Here is a 16,917-nt window from a genome sequence, read left to right on the forward strand (position 1 = left end):
CTGCTGTGTAGAAATGGTCTGACTGATCGCTGTTACTGGGAGGTCGAGTGGAGAGGAAAGGTTTCTATATCAGTGAGTTACAAAGGAATCAGAAGGAAAGGAGCCAGTAAAAACTAAGTTTGGAGGAAATGATCAGTCCTGGAGTCTGCACTGCTCTAATGGTGGTTACTGTGTTTTTCACAACAACAGAAAAACACCCATCACCACCTCCTCCTCTGTCTCTCACAGAGTGGCAGTGTATGTGGACTGTCCTGCTGGCACTCTGTCCTTCTACAGCGTCTCCTCTGACACACTGATCCACCTCCACACTTTCACCACCACATCCATTCGAGCTCTTAATCCTGGATTTGGGCTCTGGTCAGAGGGCTCCTCGGTGTCTGTGTGTTCTCTATCGGGGGGAGAGTCTTTGTAAGTGACAGCAACCTCAGTTTAAATGTTGCTGGTGGACGAGGTTTAACTTTGGTTTCCATTGGAATCACTGATTGTACCTTTAATGAATCTGCGACCTAATGTCCTCAATCTGTTCTATGAACAAGGTTAAAAAGCTTTCAGATTCTGAATGCTCCAACTGTGGAAATGGGGACAGTTGGAGAACCAGGATTGACTAATTGATCAATTGTAACACATGGGTTTGTGCTGGTTGGAGGTGATGAATGCAAAAAAGTATTTATCCATTGCATCTTTAACATCACAGTTGTAAGATTACAATAAAAATTGCATACACTAATAGTGAACTGAGAGCTTTGATTTCTTCTTCTGTGTCTCTGTTTTCCTTCACTAATTTTCATGCCACTGATTCTTTTTGTAATTTTTGTTGTTTCACTGCGTCATACTGTAAAGGCCTTGCAGGAGTACAGAGGCAAGTTAAATGTTGATGGTTAAAACACATGCCGAGCGCTTTGGGTGGAGTACATCTTGTTCAAAAAGTCAGTTAAGAAAGGAAGTAAAATGATCAACAAATGGGATATCTCTATTTCTGAAATAGCCCTTTAATTAGATATGAAGGTGATGTAGGCGGCTGAACTTGGGTGTCCAGCAGATTGCCTGAAGTATCTGAATCTGAACAAAACCACAAAAGTATTTATCAAAACATACAAAAAATATGAAATAAGACTCCAGAGACATGTTAGAAATGTATTTCCAAACAGGCACTCTCTGCATGACACACTGCTGGGATGTTCCCTGGTCTTTAGGTCTACCTGATGGAGTCTGATCTCCACTACAACCTGTGTTTCACTGCATTGTTTCAGCCTCTAGATGGAGTCATTACACCAGGACTGATTCCGGTTGTTGTACATCCAGGTCACCGCCTCCTCTGTTTCCGGTCTGAAAAAGTCCGGTGCAACGCGACTTAAACCAAGCCTCCACTAGCGATGGTGGACCTGCCGTGGTTCTGACTTCCTGGTGATAAACGTAGCCCGGGTTCGCTCTGGTCTGAGTTGGAGGAGAAACGATTAGCATGGTGAAGTGTGTCGTTTCGGGGTGTCCGAACCGCATGGTGAACGTTAACCGGGGGATCTTCAACCGATCACCGAAGAGGTTCTTCAACTTCCCCAAAGACCCGACCCGAGTCAAGGTACGGACTGTAAAAACTAACCGCAGCAGACGTGCTGCAACCTGAGTGTGTCGTTTACAAACTGTCCTGAAGGACTTGACTGGTTATCGGCGTGTTTACAGCCAGACCTCACGCGGGAGACGGTGTTGTGTGGTTCCCGTTAGAAAAGCTATTGGAAGGGGGTGTGCGCTACGCTTTAACGGAGGTTGGGTGGTTAATCACACGTATATTCACCAAACTATGGTTCGCATCTTTGAAGTTATTTACCGCGAAAAACAAATACAATTTCAAGCATAAATGTCGCTTTTGCCTGGGTTGTCCGAGTCTGTTTTTTCACCGCGGCGTCTTCTTCGCCTTGTTTGAAAACAAACTCCTTGAGCAATTAACATTTCTTCTTTGGTGTATGTGATTTCAAACTGTATTTTAAATCTTTCAAGAGAAAAGCTCCCAGGAAGAAGCCTATAAGTGGTTGTGCAAATGTGAGTCTGGTGAACTCTCCCACCTCCTCTACAGCTGCTTCCCTCAGCTTTTCTAGTAAGACTCCCGGAGTGTGAGGGGAGGCAGAACCCCGCTTCAAAACAAGCGCAGCTCAATCTTGTCATCGCGAGCAACGTGACGTCATGGGGGGGGTTTGTTAGCTTGAAAGTGCTTCATTACTTATCATTAGCTAGCTAGGGACAGCACTGACTTCCTGTTAGAGCGTTTTGAGTCAGGAGCACTGGTGGCTCGCCGCTCTAACAAGCTGAAGTCCGAGGCCGCTCCCTCTGTGTTTAACTTTTCCTCTCATAAGGTTGGGTGAACAGAATGTTCGACCCAGTCTACTGAAGAGATCCGTCTGTCAGAGCGGAGTGAGGTACGACCAGCAAGGCAGCGGTTACCAGAAACCCCAGGCAGCACTACACTGAGGTCTTATGTTTTTGAACAGTGACCCCAGGGTTATGTTACGTCACACCAAAGCAAGGTCATTTCGATTACTATGAATGGTTTGATTATACGATATGCGCACCCAACACATCCACTGAAGCAAGTTCAACACAGCTTCCTTACTATGGCAGGATATAGACCAATATCCACCAGTTTCTCCATTGAATTAAAATTATGAAAAAATAATATAATTGATAAAATTAGGAGTGGAAATGTATTTACAGCAGGAACATAAACAGAGAAGCTATGTATGTGTTTTTGTTTGTATCATAGAAATGTTTAGATTGTCCACAGCAGTAAAGTGCCTGTGCATTGTCAGTACAGGCTATCTTAGATTTGATCTCTGTTCAGATCATGTGGGTAAATTTGGATTTCCATGAACAAGCTGCGTGAATTAAGTTGTACTACACATCAGATATCTTTCATTACTGTAAACTAGGGCTGCACGATATGCAAAAAAAAGTTGGATTGGTTCTTTTTGGATTTAATTTTCACTGGAAAAACATTTTAAAATGACGGTGAATTTTGTTGGGTCTTCTTGTACCAAACATTTATAGATAGAATACATAGAATATGATTTGTAGGCTGGGACGTCTCTGTAGCACCACAACGCATATGGTGCTAGCAATGCATAACAATGTTGTGACACATTTTTACCTTTATCAAAAAAACTGCAGCACCTGCAATTTTTTTTAATTATTTTTTCAGCTCTTTTGATTTGGATATAGCACTGCAGTTTCGATTGTATTTCAATTAATTGTGCAGCCCGTACTGTAAACATACCTGGCAGTGCAGTTTGCCTGAGTCATATGGGCGAAGTTGATAACTGTTCAAGTCTGTCAGTGTGATGCTACATAAAGAAAAGTAAAACATGGCATCTTAAGTGCGAATGTTTTGACAAGAATAAATACAACACATTGTTATGTAGGGAAATGGTCTGAAGAGGTCAAAGCGCCAAGAACATATGAAGTGTTGTAGTCTTGGTTCAGGAGTTCTGGCCACAGACTGCAGAAAAACATGGCTGTGATGTTTGGACTTCAGGGAAGAGTTAAAGACTGGAGGCTGGATTTGGAGAATGGATTTATGGAGTGTAATTCAGTCCAGCTGACCTACAGTATTGCTGCTGACTTTGCTCAGGTATGGCTGGCAGCGCTGAGGGAGACCGACAAGCAGGACTTGACAGACCAGCATTTAATCTGCGAGGACCACTTCCTGCCAGAGGATATCTCCAATAACGGGGTAAACAGTGACGCCATTCCCATCATGCCCCCTTGCCTGGATGGGCCGCTGAGCCTGATCAGCCCCTGGGGAGAAGAGACCTCTGAGGAGGAGGAGGAGGAGGAGGAGGACCTGTGGCTCACCAGAGCCTGTGATGATGATAATGATGACGATGATGATCATGATGATACTGGTGAAGGCGGAGATGATGCCCCTGCTGCACCAGAGCCACCACAGCAGGTTTGGAGATTGGTTTTCTACCATTATGTTTTCCTATGTGATGCATGGTTTCTGCTGCATATCTATTTTTAAATGTGACATAAAAGAGGTAAATATTGAATATCTGCTTTAACCAAGGGCCTGTACATGTTATCATATTTACCTTTACAAATGCATTAAAGCATGGTGTGGCTACACTGAAAACTGTGAAATCTGAGTTTAAAACATGTAGAGCTGCAACAGTTAGTTGATTATCACTTATCATTCAGAGCAAAAGCAAAAGAGAGAGACAACCCCTGCAAACTACTGCCCATCACCTGTTAAATTATCAACATCATTATAACCAACACTCGGTTTCTGCTATGGCAATCTAGTACAAATGGTTTCCTCTTTCTCTCCATGCAGTTGCTAAAATGATTAGAAATAAGTTGTGTGAGTTGTATATTTTTTCATGTCTGTATCATATTCATATAAAGTCCAAACACTGAAACTATAGGCTAGTGAAAGGTGTCAGTTATATATATAATGTTGCTGGAATCATATCAGCGTGACTCTCAACAAATGTTTCCCTGTCTGTTTTTCGCTGGGAGCCGCTCGACACGGGTGACAAATAGGCGAGATGCCGAATCTTTAGATCGCGCAAAGCGGCAGGGAAGCCTGAGAGTGCGTCTCGCGATATAGCCTAAAACTATTGTGACATTACTTACAGGCCGCATCACCCAGCCCTAATTTGTAGACAGCACCTTGGACTCAGGGAACGCAGGAAGGATATGTTTCACTGTTGTCTCACATTTTATAGAGTAAAAGACAACAGATTCTTTCAGTGACCAAAACAACTGTTAATCACAGCCACAGAGAATAAACTTTTAGTGAAATAGGGAACCTCTTGTTTCTGTTAAAATATTTGAATATTCACAGATTCTGGATTTCTAAATGTGATTAAAAAAAATTTATAACAAGGTAATTGAAGTTAACACAACTGTAGAGTGTATAAATCACTTAAAACATGTCAGGAGAGGAACTTCAATAAGAACTGTCTGTTGCTTTTAACTTTTTCTGTGATCACTAAATTTCCATGTCAGAATATCTGACTACACAGTGCGGCGGATGTCATTGACCCGGATTTATGCTGATTTTGTCAGACAGCGTTGTGATAATAAAATAATGACTTTATCACGGCGGCCGTGTAGTAATGACTGTTACATGCAGTGTTCATGAGCCGTTATATCGGTTGTCTGACAACAGAAAGGGAAAAGACTTAGTGTAAAACTGTTCTGTACTGTGCATATATTATAAAAATTCATCAATGTTCAGATTTGCTGGAAAACACTTAAATAACTTAAAACCACTGTATCTGTTATTTGCTGTTTCTCTCTCTTTCTGATCTCCAGGGTCCAGCTGGAGGTTTGAAGAATCCTCCAGAGGCTGAGAAGCCCAGGTAACAAATATCACTGCTCCTGGTTTTCATATTTTATATTAACGCTGCAACAAGGCCCCTCCACTCGCGTCTCATTTTGTTTGCTAATATTAAATTCGTTTATTTTCTTGTATTTCACTCACCACGTTTCCAGTTGTTGCGGTGGGACATCTGAAGTGAAAGGTGTTTTTGTCTTGTCTTTTTTTTTCTTTCCAGCGCTTCCCTGTCAGCAAAGAAACGGTCGACCCAGTCCAAGAAGTTTTCCAGACAGGGTGAGTGCTGTGAAGGGGAGGCACATATATAAAACACATACTTTCGACTCAGTGTGACCTACTTTCTGAGGACATCATTATCTATCACTGTGGATTATATCTGAAGAAACTTCCAGAAATCTCCTTAGAAATCATAGAAAATAGACTCTCCTTATAAGTGCAGAACTTCATTGAGAATCATCATGTTTTGAAGCTTTCTTCAGTACCGCAGTGATCCAGTGATAGTTGTCTGTACATACATGAGTGTACTGCAAACGGGAGCTGCTCATAACTAATTCAGCAACTTTTAATGGGGACAGTTTGACAATCTAGATCAAGTTTTTTTTTTTTTGTTTCGCAGCCCTAGTGTTTGATCATAAATTTGACTGCTGTTCTCATTGTGCTCAGACGTGTCTCTGGGGCTGCTGACTCGGGGTTTCCTCGAGCTGCTGCTGGCGGCTCCGGACGACTCTCTGGACCTCAGGCAGGTCGCCGTGAGCCTGAAGACCGGCAAACGCAGAGTCTATGACATCACCAACGTCCTGGACGGCATCAACCTCATCCAGAAGGAGTCGGCCAACAGGATCAAGTGGATGTGAGTGTCGAAAATAGGGTGTCTCAGGCTGTTGTGTTATTTGCTCTACATGTTCATGCAGTTTATATGTTCTGTATTAGCCCTTGTTTTCCTGTATTGAGGGGTTTTTGTATGTTAATCAAATAAAATCTTTGCGACAGCTAAGAGTTATTTTCGCTAGTTTTTTCCTTCTCAGAATTTAGTTTTCATTGTGGAAAACAAATCCCAGGACGATCTAGACCTGTTGTACAAGTCATACTTGTTACACTTAATCATATTGGCTTATTCTGAATCAATATACAGTTAAAATATACATCAAATCACATTAACTCATAACATATATAACTAAGATAAACTTAACTTTCTGAGTCTACAAATTTACTGAGGTGAGTTAATTGGTATATTTTGGCGCTGCAACTTGGACAGTAGTAAAGCCACTCTCTGACCCTCTGCCTCTGGCCGTCTGATACTCTGATTGCAGAGGGAAGAATCCAATCTCCCACTTTCTGTGGAAGAGCCACAAGAGGTTCCAGAGAGAGCTGAACAACCTGAAGCTGGTGGAGGACACGTTGGACGGCCTCATCAAAAGCTGCGCCCAGCAGCTCTTCGACATGACCGACGACATGGAAAACTCTGCATATCCTTTACTGCCAGACTGAGGTCAGCGGCAGCGCTACTAGTAGTAGAATGTAGTTTCTATCCTCCAGCGCTTCATTTTTCTACAGCTTATCAGAGTATCAGCTGTTTCTCTGCCCAGCCACGTCCTCCTGCTCCTCCTGGAGGACGCAGGTGTTCCCAGGCCTGATGAGATCACATCACAGATTAAAGCACTAGAATAAGCGAAATCTAAGTGTATTTGATTTGCACTACAACGAATGAGAAAACTCTGAGCCACCAAAATAAGACAAAAATGAAATGGAACAAATATGGTTTTTGTCTGTGCTGGATTTCTCCTGTGTTTTTATCTTGTTGCTGAACATTACTAGACTGTTGTAACATACCTGTTGCATAATATATCTAGAATTAGATTAAAGTAAAACAAGGCAGCAGGAACAGGTTGTCAACCTGTCAAAGTGTCCGTGAGCAATTCAGCGTGTGAGAGTGTGAGTGAATGAGGTAAATCTGTTAAGGCAGTGAAACGCTACATAAGTGCAGTCCGTTTACCATTTACCTGTTGAGCTGTCAGGTGAAGCCAGGAGGCCTGAATGGGATTAAAACCCGTCGTTGTGAATGCTTACATAAAAACCCAGCAGGTTTTTCTTTAACCTTTTCGTCTACGTCGGCCTACGTGACCCACGAGGACATCAGTCGGCTCAAAGACCTCCGGGAGCAGACGGTGATCGTCGTCAAAGCTCCGGAGGAAACCAAACTGGAGATCCCTGCACCGAGAGAGGTAAACAGACGAACAGACAGAGAGGACCCACGCAGGCAGGCTGACCTCAGAAATCCAGCTTTATTCTGAAATCTGAGCTTTAATCCTCTGCAACAACAAATCCATATCAGACAGAAATGATCAAATAATAAGTTCGGTTTCCAAATGAAAAATCAAACGCAATAATGCTGCAAACAAGTGAAACACACTTGTGTATCCAAGCCAGAGTTATTTAAAGTTTATCATTTTAAATGTGATTAGAATTCAAGCTTCAGCAATTTGATTGACAGAAAATTAAACAACTACTCTTTTGATAATTGATACATTTTTTTGACCCAAAATTCTCTGCAGTGTGAGGATGTGTTCTTTGTTTTATATCATTATGGTTATCTTTGTATCTCCTCTACAAAGTAAGACATTTGGTGACATCAACTAGGACTCTGGGGAAAAAATGCGCTTTTCACTATTTCCTGACACTTTTATCAACAGATCAATGAATGAATCAGCATTTTAATGAATAAATCATTAGTTGCTGCTTTAAGCAGAATGAAGACTTTATTAATATTAAAAGATCTCACTTCCTGTAGATTGATTCCGTCCATCGTGTAACGTCAAAGTGTTTGTCTGGGTGTGCCGACACAGGAAAGCATCCAGGTCAACCTGAAAGCAGGGAAGGGTCCCATCATGGTGGTGACCTGTGAGGTGGGGTCCGGAGACGCCGCGACCTCTGACCCCGGAGAGACGAGAAGTGGCTTCTTTCTAACGCTGGAGGAGAGCCGGATCAGGACGAACACGCTGCACACAGGTAAAAATCATTTTGTTGGTTTGGTCCATGATGTCCGTCATGGATTAATGAATTGCTGATAGACATGGTGGATTATACAGTCGCTTGTTTTTAAAGATGATCTTTATTTACCATATATGGTGTCACCTAAATCCATAATGAGGACTGTCTCATTGTTTTATTTCATCGCATTGTTGTTGTTGCAGAGCCTTGTGGTCCGCAGAACGCCGTGCAGAGCGCCGTGCAGAGCGCCGTGCAGAGCGCGTAGCCACCAGCCGACCACAGGGAGGCGCCAGCTGTCCTCAGACACATGTGGAAAAAATGTCAAGAAGCCCGATAAGGTCATCTGCAGCTACCAACAGGTCGCACAGGGCGTCTGATCAAACACACAACAGTTCCTGCACGCTTGACTGGAGCATTATGGAGATTTCTGCTGGGCGTGAGCTCGTATGTGTTTCCGAATGATGTGAAGAGAGATTTTCAATCAAACTAATCAGCTGCAACACAAAAACACCAGAATCATCAGTTCAAACCAGTCAAGGGCAAAACAAAGGAGTTTTGGCATTGGAATGTAAAAAACACTATTTATGGTCATTTTCATTTGCACAAGTAAACCCAGTTTTTAATTTAACTCTGGTGGGCGTCGGTCAAACTGAGAAGAGTCCGGTGGGCCCGTACAGATGTTAGATGTTGAGGATCACGACAGTTTGATCGGGACGTTTTTGTATGAAAGTTACAATAACACACAGATGTGCCTCTGCAGTGTTTCTGCAGACTTTGTATTATACTGTACAGTCGGTGTAAAATATTTTACTGTTCTCTTTGCTTTTCTTTGTCTTTTTGCATATAAAATGTTTTCTTGGTTTGACACACACCTCAAAGATGCTGTCAGTAATAAAACATTAACTCGGAAGTTATTTCTTGTCCTGTCGGCATCCTGAAGGTTGCTGGTTCGAATCCCTGAAGCTAAGTTTTAGAGCAGTGTGTGCACAGAGACCATCTGAGAGGGGTCCCGCTTCACAACATCAACCGCAGAAGGGCCCCTGAGCAAGACACAGAACACCCGTCAGCTCTGCGGTGAGACGGGTCCAGCTGCAGACCCGCTTGTTGGGGACAGCGGGTGTGTCCTGAGCAGAGGTGGAGGAGGTGTACAGATCCTATACTTCGGTAAAAGCACTAATAGCACACTGTAAAAACACTGTTACATGTTACAGCGCTGCGTTGAAAAAGTATCATAGGATAATCAGGAAAATGGATTTTAAAATGGCTGCCGTGTCTGTTAGATTATTATATATTTTCATCAGGTTGTTATTACTGACGCATAAATATAAAGCGGCGTTTTACTTTTACAACTATTTAATTTAAGGTGCATCTGGTGATTGTTTACGTGATGGATAATTCTCCTGATTATTTTCTGAATGAATTGAGTGTTCGGTCGGTTTGTGAAACTTCAGAAAATATTAAGATATGCTCATCACAATTATCTAGTATTATTATTATTTCTGCTATCAGTGAAAATGCTGCCATTGATTTCTGTGGGGTCAGGACTTACTCATTGTATTTTATGTGTTTTCCAGCACCGCGGGGGGATGATAACACTTTTATTTGTTATGGCAGCTCTGGCACATTTGAAAGGTTTTCTTTTTATTTCTAAAGGTCTGAGACGTTCTTAACGAGAGTCCATGATGGTTTTTAATTGAGTATCCTTCCTGTTTATAGTCATACCCAGCCACAGCCGGCAGGGGGCAGCAGTGGGCCGTGAGTCTGATGGTAAAGGCTTTAAGAATATCATTTCAGGAGAAGAAACTTCAACGACGGTATTAGTAATAATAATTGTAATTATTTAGTAATGTTATGTATTTGGTCAAGTACAACACTCCATCCACAGAGAGTAATGGTCTGACTCCCTGCCGCCTGTCTGATTCAGTAGTGGAGGAAGTAGCCTACACACTTCCTTGTACCATCATGATAAAAGTATTTCAAAGCTACTGTGAAATTACTAAAACCATATTTAAAATATCAAACGTACTTGTGATTCCAATGGTGTTTTGTTATTGATATTTTCTACATAACTGAGTCCTAAAACTCTTTGTTGAAACAAGTGAACAGCAAAGTAAGAACATTTTCGTTTTGGGTTCAACTTCTGTACAAAACGTCGTACAAATTAGTGTCGTAGCTGGAAACAAAGAAAAACGATGTTGATTTGCTTTGAAAAAAAGTTCTGAATAAGCACTGGAAAATTTTGTCACTTTGTTTACTAAAGAAAATAAGATTTTAAAGACTTAATATTTCAAAATGTGTAAAAAGAGCTTCTCAATAAGCAGGTTTTGTGTTCCCAGCTGTGCATCATATTGTCAACTGATTATATGTAAAATGTAAAATCTTCCTAAAGTGTGAATAAACCCTAGTGCAGTTAAAAAAAAAAAAAAGAAAGTTCCCACAGAGAGTTAGTAGATTATAAAGTATAAAGTAACACAAAAATGAAATACTGCTGTACTGGAGTGAATGTACTTTGTGACTCCAGCGCTGCCTCACTGTGTCACTGAGGTGTGGTTTGGTGAAACACATCCTCCTGCTGGTCCTGGTCCAGCTGACGCACCCCGCCCTCCTGCTGTCACGACAGAAACATGAGACTCACACACAGATTTAACTCAACAAGTGAGCGCCGCACAGGAAAATACAGCTCCATCTTTTCTGAGAACAAACAAGGCTTTTTGTTTTTTTCTTCTTCTTCTTTTTTCCCATCTTTTAGGTGAGTCTGTGTTTTCACTCTGCTGTTTGTTTGACAGTTAGTTGATGAAGTCGTGGCTCAGGAGTACGTTCATCCAGAGAGTTGTGGCAGTTTATGGTGTCTAGTGTTTCTCTGGTACCCTGTAATAATCTTCCTCGTAGAGGAGTAGAGCTTCTATAATATGAGCCTAAGACCAGAGCCTGCAGTATCTATTCACTCACTGTGCAGACATTCCTGTTTGAAACAAAGCTTTGCAGCTTGGCTTCTGTCCGTCAGCAGCAGTGCGTTGGCAGACTGAAGCTGCTTACGTAACAGGAACAGAGAGATGACATGTTCTCCTCCAGCTTTCCAGATGCAGCTGCTGTTCTGAATGAACACGACCTTAGAAACGTTTTGTGGACATGTGAGGACACTGTGGCTCCCCACCTGGAGCCACATGATGATGAAGATTATTAGAAAACAGCGTGACTCTGCTGGATGATGTCTGGTTGCACTGTGGCAAACTAAAGTTCTGGTTCGTTTTGCTGGAGCACGATGCGCTGGTGCCAAGACAGAGGTCGGATGGAAGCAAATGAGGAGGCTGCTTTATTATGACGATGTCACTCGGAACCAGGGCCGGCCCAAGCCTTTATGGGGCCCTAGGCAGAATTATATGTGGGGGGGGGGGCCCTACAGCCTTGGTGCAGCCAATATGATTGATTGGCTCTGGTCAGAACACAGGCTTCATCATCAGTGTTGTTTCTTCTGACCTTATTGTGGCTATAATGAACGCTGCAGCCTCTGGTTTAGCAGCATGTAGAATATTGCTCTGCTTTTCTTTATTTTACTCATTTTTTCTTACTTCTGGTTTACGTTTTTTTTTGTACACACATTCCACATACTCCACGGTGTTGCCTCATTTGATGTTTCCCCGAATTTCACAGCAAGAATCTGAGCAGCTGTGTCTCTATTAGGGGAAGCCCTGTTAAATAACCCCCAGCGGGCCCCTGTGGTGTCTTTGTTGTGGTGTGTGTGTGTGTGTGTGTGTGTGTGTGTGAGACAGAGTAAAGAGCAGGCACATTAAAAAGCTAAGTGGTGACCTGCAGAGACCCCCAATACCTCAAGGGATGTGAGTTCAAGACCTGAAACCCCACACATACACATGGGTTTCATTGTTTGTGGTGTCATACAGTGGCCAAAAGTATGTGGACACATGAACATTCTCTTCGTACAGTATTTGTCTAAAGTATAATTCTGCGTTGATACAGTATGAGGGGCCTCAACCACTAAAAGAACAGACCAAAATATGTGGAAAGAGGTGTCCACATACTTTTGGCATACTTTTTGATGATACCTGCGAGTGTCTTCAACCTTGTCCACTGACCAAAGGCACGAAGAGGCTGTGTTTGAATCCTCCTCCACGTTTTTAAGTGGGTTTGTCTGTCTGCTCACTACTACAGGAGCCTGAAACATCAGAGCTGTTGCTATGGTTACTTGCAGTTGAGCACACCTGGAGCACTGTTGACCAATCAGAAACCAGAAGTTGCTGCGTGGTGTATTTAAGAATGTAAAACAGGTTGAACGGTAAACAAATCCTGAAGCCATGTTTATGCGTCTGCCCTCCTGACCAGAGTTTCCTCCTCTGCTTCGTGACGTGGTTTGACCTGGTTGTTTGTGTTGTAAGACGAGCGGCTCAGGTGGCGGCGGGGGAAACGCCCCGGCAGGTCGAACACTGCTCGTCTGTGCCCAGAAAAACCGCACAGAGCTGTGTTTGCTTTCAGCTGGAAGCTGTGCGGTCCAGCGGGCCCACAGTCGTGTTATCTTTGTAACACACTCGAGTGTTTTGACAGCATTTAACTCCAGAATAAATAAATATTCAGGGAAAAACTAGGAGGCCAGACTCTGACGTTTCCCTGTGAGCCTTCAGGTTTGATTCTAATGTCGTCACATCAGAAAGGTCGAGAGCTCCGACACGAAACAGACCGGTGTCCTTGATATGAAAATAGAACAATGTTGAAGGTCCATTCTGCAGGTTTTGCATGTTCAGGTCTGTTAACTGATACTAGATACAATCTCCACGCCTGCTGAGCGTTAGTTTGAGCCTCAGGTTTCATTTATTTCCATAATTATCAACATGCAGAGGCTTGAAACTTGCTGCAGACTCCACACGGAAACTTCCCCCCGAGGAAGCTTTTCGAAACAGGCTGTTGCTGAATGTTTGCGTGGTGACTTTTACACAGTCAAGTATTAACTTTGACCTGTGTTGTAGTTGACTTGTAAAACATAAAGTATTTATCTTAACTCCAGAGCCCTCAGACTTAATTGTTCTATGCTGTGCTGAAGAGTAACCTGGCACCAAATTGTAACCAGAAGTGAGGCATTGTTTCTTTTTTTAGAAGTTCTTATATTTACTCATGTCGGCAGTGTGGCTCTAATGGTGGTGGCAATCCAACAAACACTCTGGTACATGCTGAAATGTGTAAATAAAAGAAAGATAAAACGTGAGTAAAGCGGCTTTTGGAAGTAAGGTGAGATAGAATGGGGATAAATGAGTCAAGCTCAGGACCTTCCTCCCTGTAGGGTTCAACTCCAATTGATATTAATTTATTTTGACTTTAGTTGACCAATTATCTTGTTTTTGTTTTTATTATATTCAGTTTTCAGTCACAGTTTGGTGAGGTTTGGGAAAGGTCATGGTTTGGCTTAAAATAGACCTTTTCTCTTAGAAAGCCTCTCTGCCAGAACCTCTCCCATGTGACTCACTGACGTGATCCAGGAGAGCGTAAAACCCAGGTGTAAATAGCCACATTGGCTATCCAGCCCAGTTGCAAATAACACTGTTGGCTGCGGACAGCTGGGTGCAAATAGCATGTGCCAAAATAAAATGATGCTTAAGCTGAACTGGCCTTAACAGATGAAGGTTTTCAAGTGGACTTGGCTTTGTTTTGATGGGTCACAAACCACAACCGCAAGCACCTGGAAACAAACCAACCACAGCAGTGTCACACAACGCTAAAGCAACACTGACACGAGGAATATCTGAACTTGACTGAATGCGGACTGTGGTGGATGTTCTCTCTGCTGCGCGTTTCGAGTTTTTTGTTGATTTGAGTCGATTCTCATAGAAGTGAAGTGAAACCGATGTCTGCCTGGGAAGAAGGACATCGATCTAAAACCTGATGGAGGATTCGGTTTAACGCAACCAATTAAACGGCACGGATTCCCCCCCCCCCCCCGTGGAGACTGATCAATAACGGAAACACTCCAGTGATCAGCGTGACATGTGCTGGACCAGCGACCGTCTCTGATCTCTTTGTTCAGTCCCAGCAACAATAGAAACTTGTTATCTGTGAGCGTGACGCTCCGTCGGTCAGGTGCTCAGTCCTGGCTCTCCATATGTCACCTCGCAGTCAAACAGCACGTCAATGAATACTGAGTAGACTCATTAGCCTCTGCTGTGTGCTAATGAGAGTCGGTTTACGCACCGCGTCGCCTCAGTGTGAGGACCGGGAGCAGTGGGAGTGATTGTCTGGTTCTGTTTGTTTCCTTTGCTCTAACATCAAAAATATGTTGATTTAAGAGTTTAAAATGTCTCACCCACACTTGTCACCACTCTTGTGGACATTTTTTTTTTGTCTCTGGCACAGGACAATGACGTTCCCACTCTGCGTTATTCAGCAGGGCACTGTCAGGAAAACAGGTTGTTTTTAGTCTCTGAACAAATGATCAATGCTGTACTTTGAGGTCAGGTCAGCGGCGCTACAACCAAATAATCTGACAGTTATTTTCCCAATTAATTATAATTAAACAGTAATCAAAGTCCATTACAGTTTCCCATAGATTGAAATCCAAATGTTTTATCTGACCAACAGATATTTAGTTTACAATATAAAAGAGAAACTCAGAAAATCCTCATATTGGATGAACTGCAACAGGAACATTTTTTAGTTTTTTTGCTTAAAGGAATTGTTGTAGAACAATTTTCTGTCAATTTCACCAATCAGCTTATAATTTCAGCCCCAGAGAACGGCCTCCAGAGATCATTACGAACATATGACACACAAAAACCTGTGTGTTTGTGACGTTCAGAATCCCCCAAAAGAGCAAAGAGCATTTCTTCTGGTGTGTACAATGTCATGTGGGAGATCAGTCAAACAAACATCAGGATTTTTACTTCAGAGGAAAACAGTGACTGGATGAAACACCTGACAGAACCTCGGCTGTCATTAAACCTCATTCAACTGCTTCTCCCTGCAGCTGAAAACACACACACACACACACACACACACACTGTGGAGGTGAAACCAGTTTGTTTTTCCTCTCGTCACTGCGGGCAGAGAGCCCGGTGTGGCCGCCGCGGCAGCGTCGAACAGCAGCAGCAGCAGTAGAAGAAGAAGAAGTGGCTCTGTGTTCAGGTGGAATGTTGCAGTGGATTTTCTACCTAATTTACCCTCATGTTGTTGTTCGAGGCCGCCGCGATGCAAACAGGCGATAGGCCCTCTGCAGGTCGTCCAGCTCTGAGCGAACCTCCGATCCAACAACACAGAGGCTTTGTCTGTGGCACGAGGGCGAGCTGATGGGATCCGATTCAGCAGAGCAGAACTCAATTACTGCACAAAGTGAAGCAGCTTGTGGCTAATAAAACTAACTGGATCACATTTTCACCATTATAGTTTTATTATCACTCTGCTGCGGGCACGAGGTTAAAGTGGTTCTTTTTACACTTTAAATTCACAAGGCTGCAATAAGCCTCAGATAATAGCTCAGTGACATGATACTGTATGATGACGCCCAGCTGTAATGAGGTCAAAGGTCAGAGCCAAAGAACCTTGTTTCCAATTAAAATGAAAGTTTCTTTCTGCTTCATAAAAAGCGAAAAAGCGTGAAAAACACAGCGCTGTGCTTCAAAGGCAGTGAAGAACAAAAAGCCAGTAAAAATGGACGTAAACTTAAATACTTAATTTCTAAGAGCAAACTCAAACATTCCCTTTGTATCATTGTATCTTCTCCTTTATACAGATTTTCTGCTTTTTCTCTTATAGCTCACTAACCTGAATCTCTTTAAGTTCTGGACTGTTGGTTTGACAAAACAAAATATTTGATGTTATTTATTGATTAATGAAGAAAATCATTTGCAGTAGTGTGTTATGAAAATAACTGATGTGTAGACAGTTGGATATTCAGTGGTTTCTGTGCGAAGCTGGATCCGTCAGATCTTGGTGGTTGTCAGCCGTCGTCGTTCAACTCTGCAGCCTCCCCTCACACTCACGTGCAGGTGAATTAAAGCCTCTTTGAGCTCCAGGATCCTCAACGTCAACACAGGAAGTGGACGGAGCTGTCGACCAGCATACCTTAACCTGAATTTAACAAGGCCAACACTGTTCTTGGCAAACCCCAGTGCTGTTTCTTTTTTTTTCTTCACTTTGTGGTTTGGACAGGGTTGTTGTGGACACAGCTGAGCTTTGGGCAGCTGAAAGACCGTGAAGCTCATTTCAAAGCGGATTCTAAACACCTCAGCTTTCAATCAGTTCAAGTGGAGAAGAAGGTTAAAATGTCTTTTATGAAGCAGGTTTGTCGCAGAAAAAAAAAAAGAGAAGATCCAGTTTTGATTCTGTAATTCTGCAATTTTCTCCAGACGAGCGGAGTAAGCAGCTGAGTAATAGAGCAATCTCCCTGTGAAAAAATAAAAGCATTTGAAGCCACTAAACACACACACACACACACACACACACACACTCATTCATCCTGCTTTGATTACTCAGAGGATGGAGGAAACTACAAGAGCTCATGATAATGAGGTTTATTTGGTGCCTGCAGCTGTAATTTCAGGAGTCATCTGTCTGCACCACCGGACTGAAAGGCTTTGGTTAGCATGTTGGGGGGTGGGGGTGGG

General features: G+C 42.8%; 2 protein-coding genes across 2 annotated transcripts in view; both read left to right on the top strand.

The window, feature by feature from the left end:
- The first annotated feature begins 1,307 nt into the window (after positions 1-1,307).
- Positions 1,308-9,231, top strand: LOC111658510 (transcription factor E2F2-like). The gene is made up of 9 exons (XM_023411068.2): positions 1,308-1,576; positions 3,617-3,937; positions 5,308-5,354; positions 5,550-5,605; positions 5,993-6,179; positions 6,640-6,795; positions 7,437-7,551; positions 8,173-8,335; positions 8,521-9,231. Exons 1-9 carry the CDS (start codon positions 1,460-1,462, stop codon positions 8,580-8,582), a joined length of 1,224 nt encoding a protein of 407 aa, XP_023266836.1. The 5' UTR covers positions 1,308-1,459; the 3' UTR covers positions 8,583-9,231.
- Positions 9,232-10,952: 1,721 nt separating this feature from the next.
- The window catches only part of tiam2b (TIAM Rac1 associated GEF 2b), a 54,064-nt gene continuing 48,099 nt past the window's right edge, over positions 10,953-16,917 (top strand). Inside the window, exon 1 of the mRNA XM_023411083.2 lies at positions 10,953-11,066. The gene's annotated coding sequence lies outside the window, so the exon portion shown is untranslated. The remainder of the gene's footprint in view (positions 11,067-16,917) is intronic.

This window comes from Seriola lalandi, unplaced genomic scaffold (assembly GCF_002814215.2).
Source record: "Seriola lalandi dorsalis isolate HSWRI2012SDOR001 ecotype SW California unplaced genomic scaffold, Sedor1 jcf7180002054448, whole genome shotgun sequence".
Taxonomy (NCBI): domain Eukaryota; kingdom Metazoa; phylum Chordata; class Actinopteri; order Carangiformes; family Carangidae; genus Seriola; species Seriola lalandi.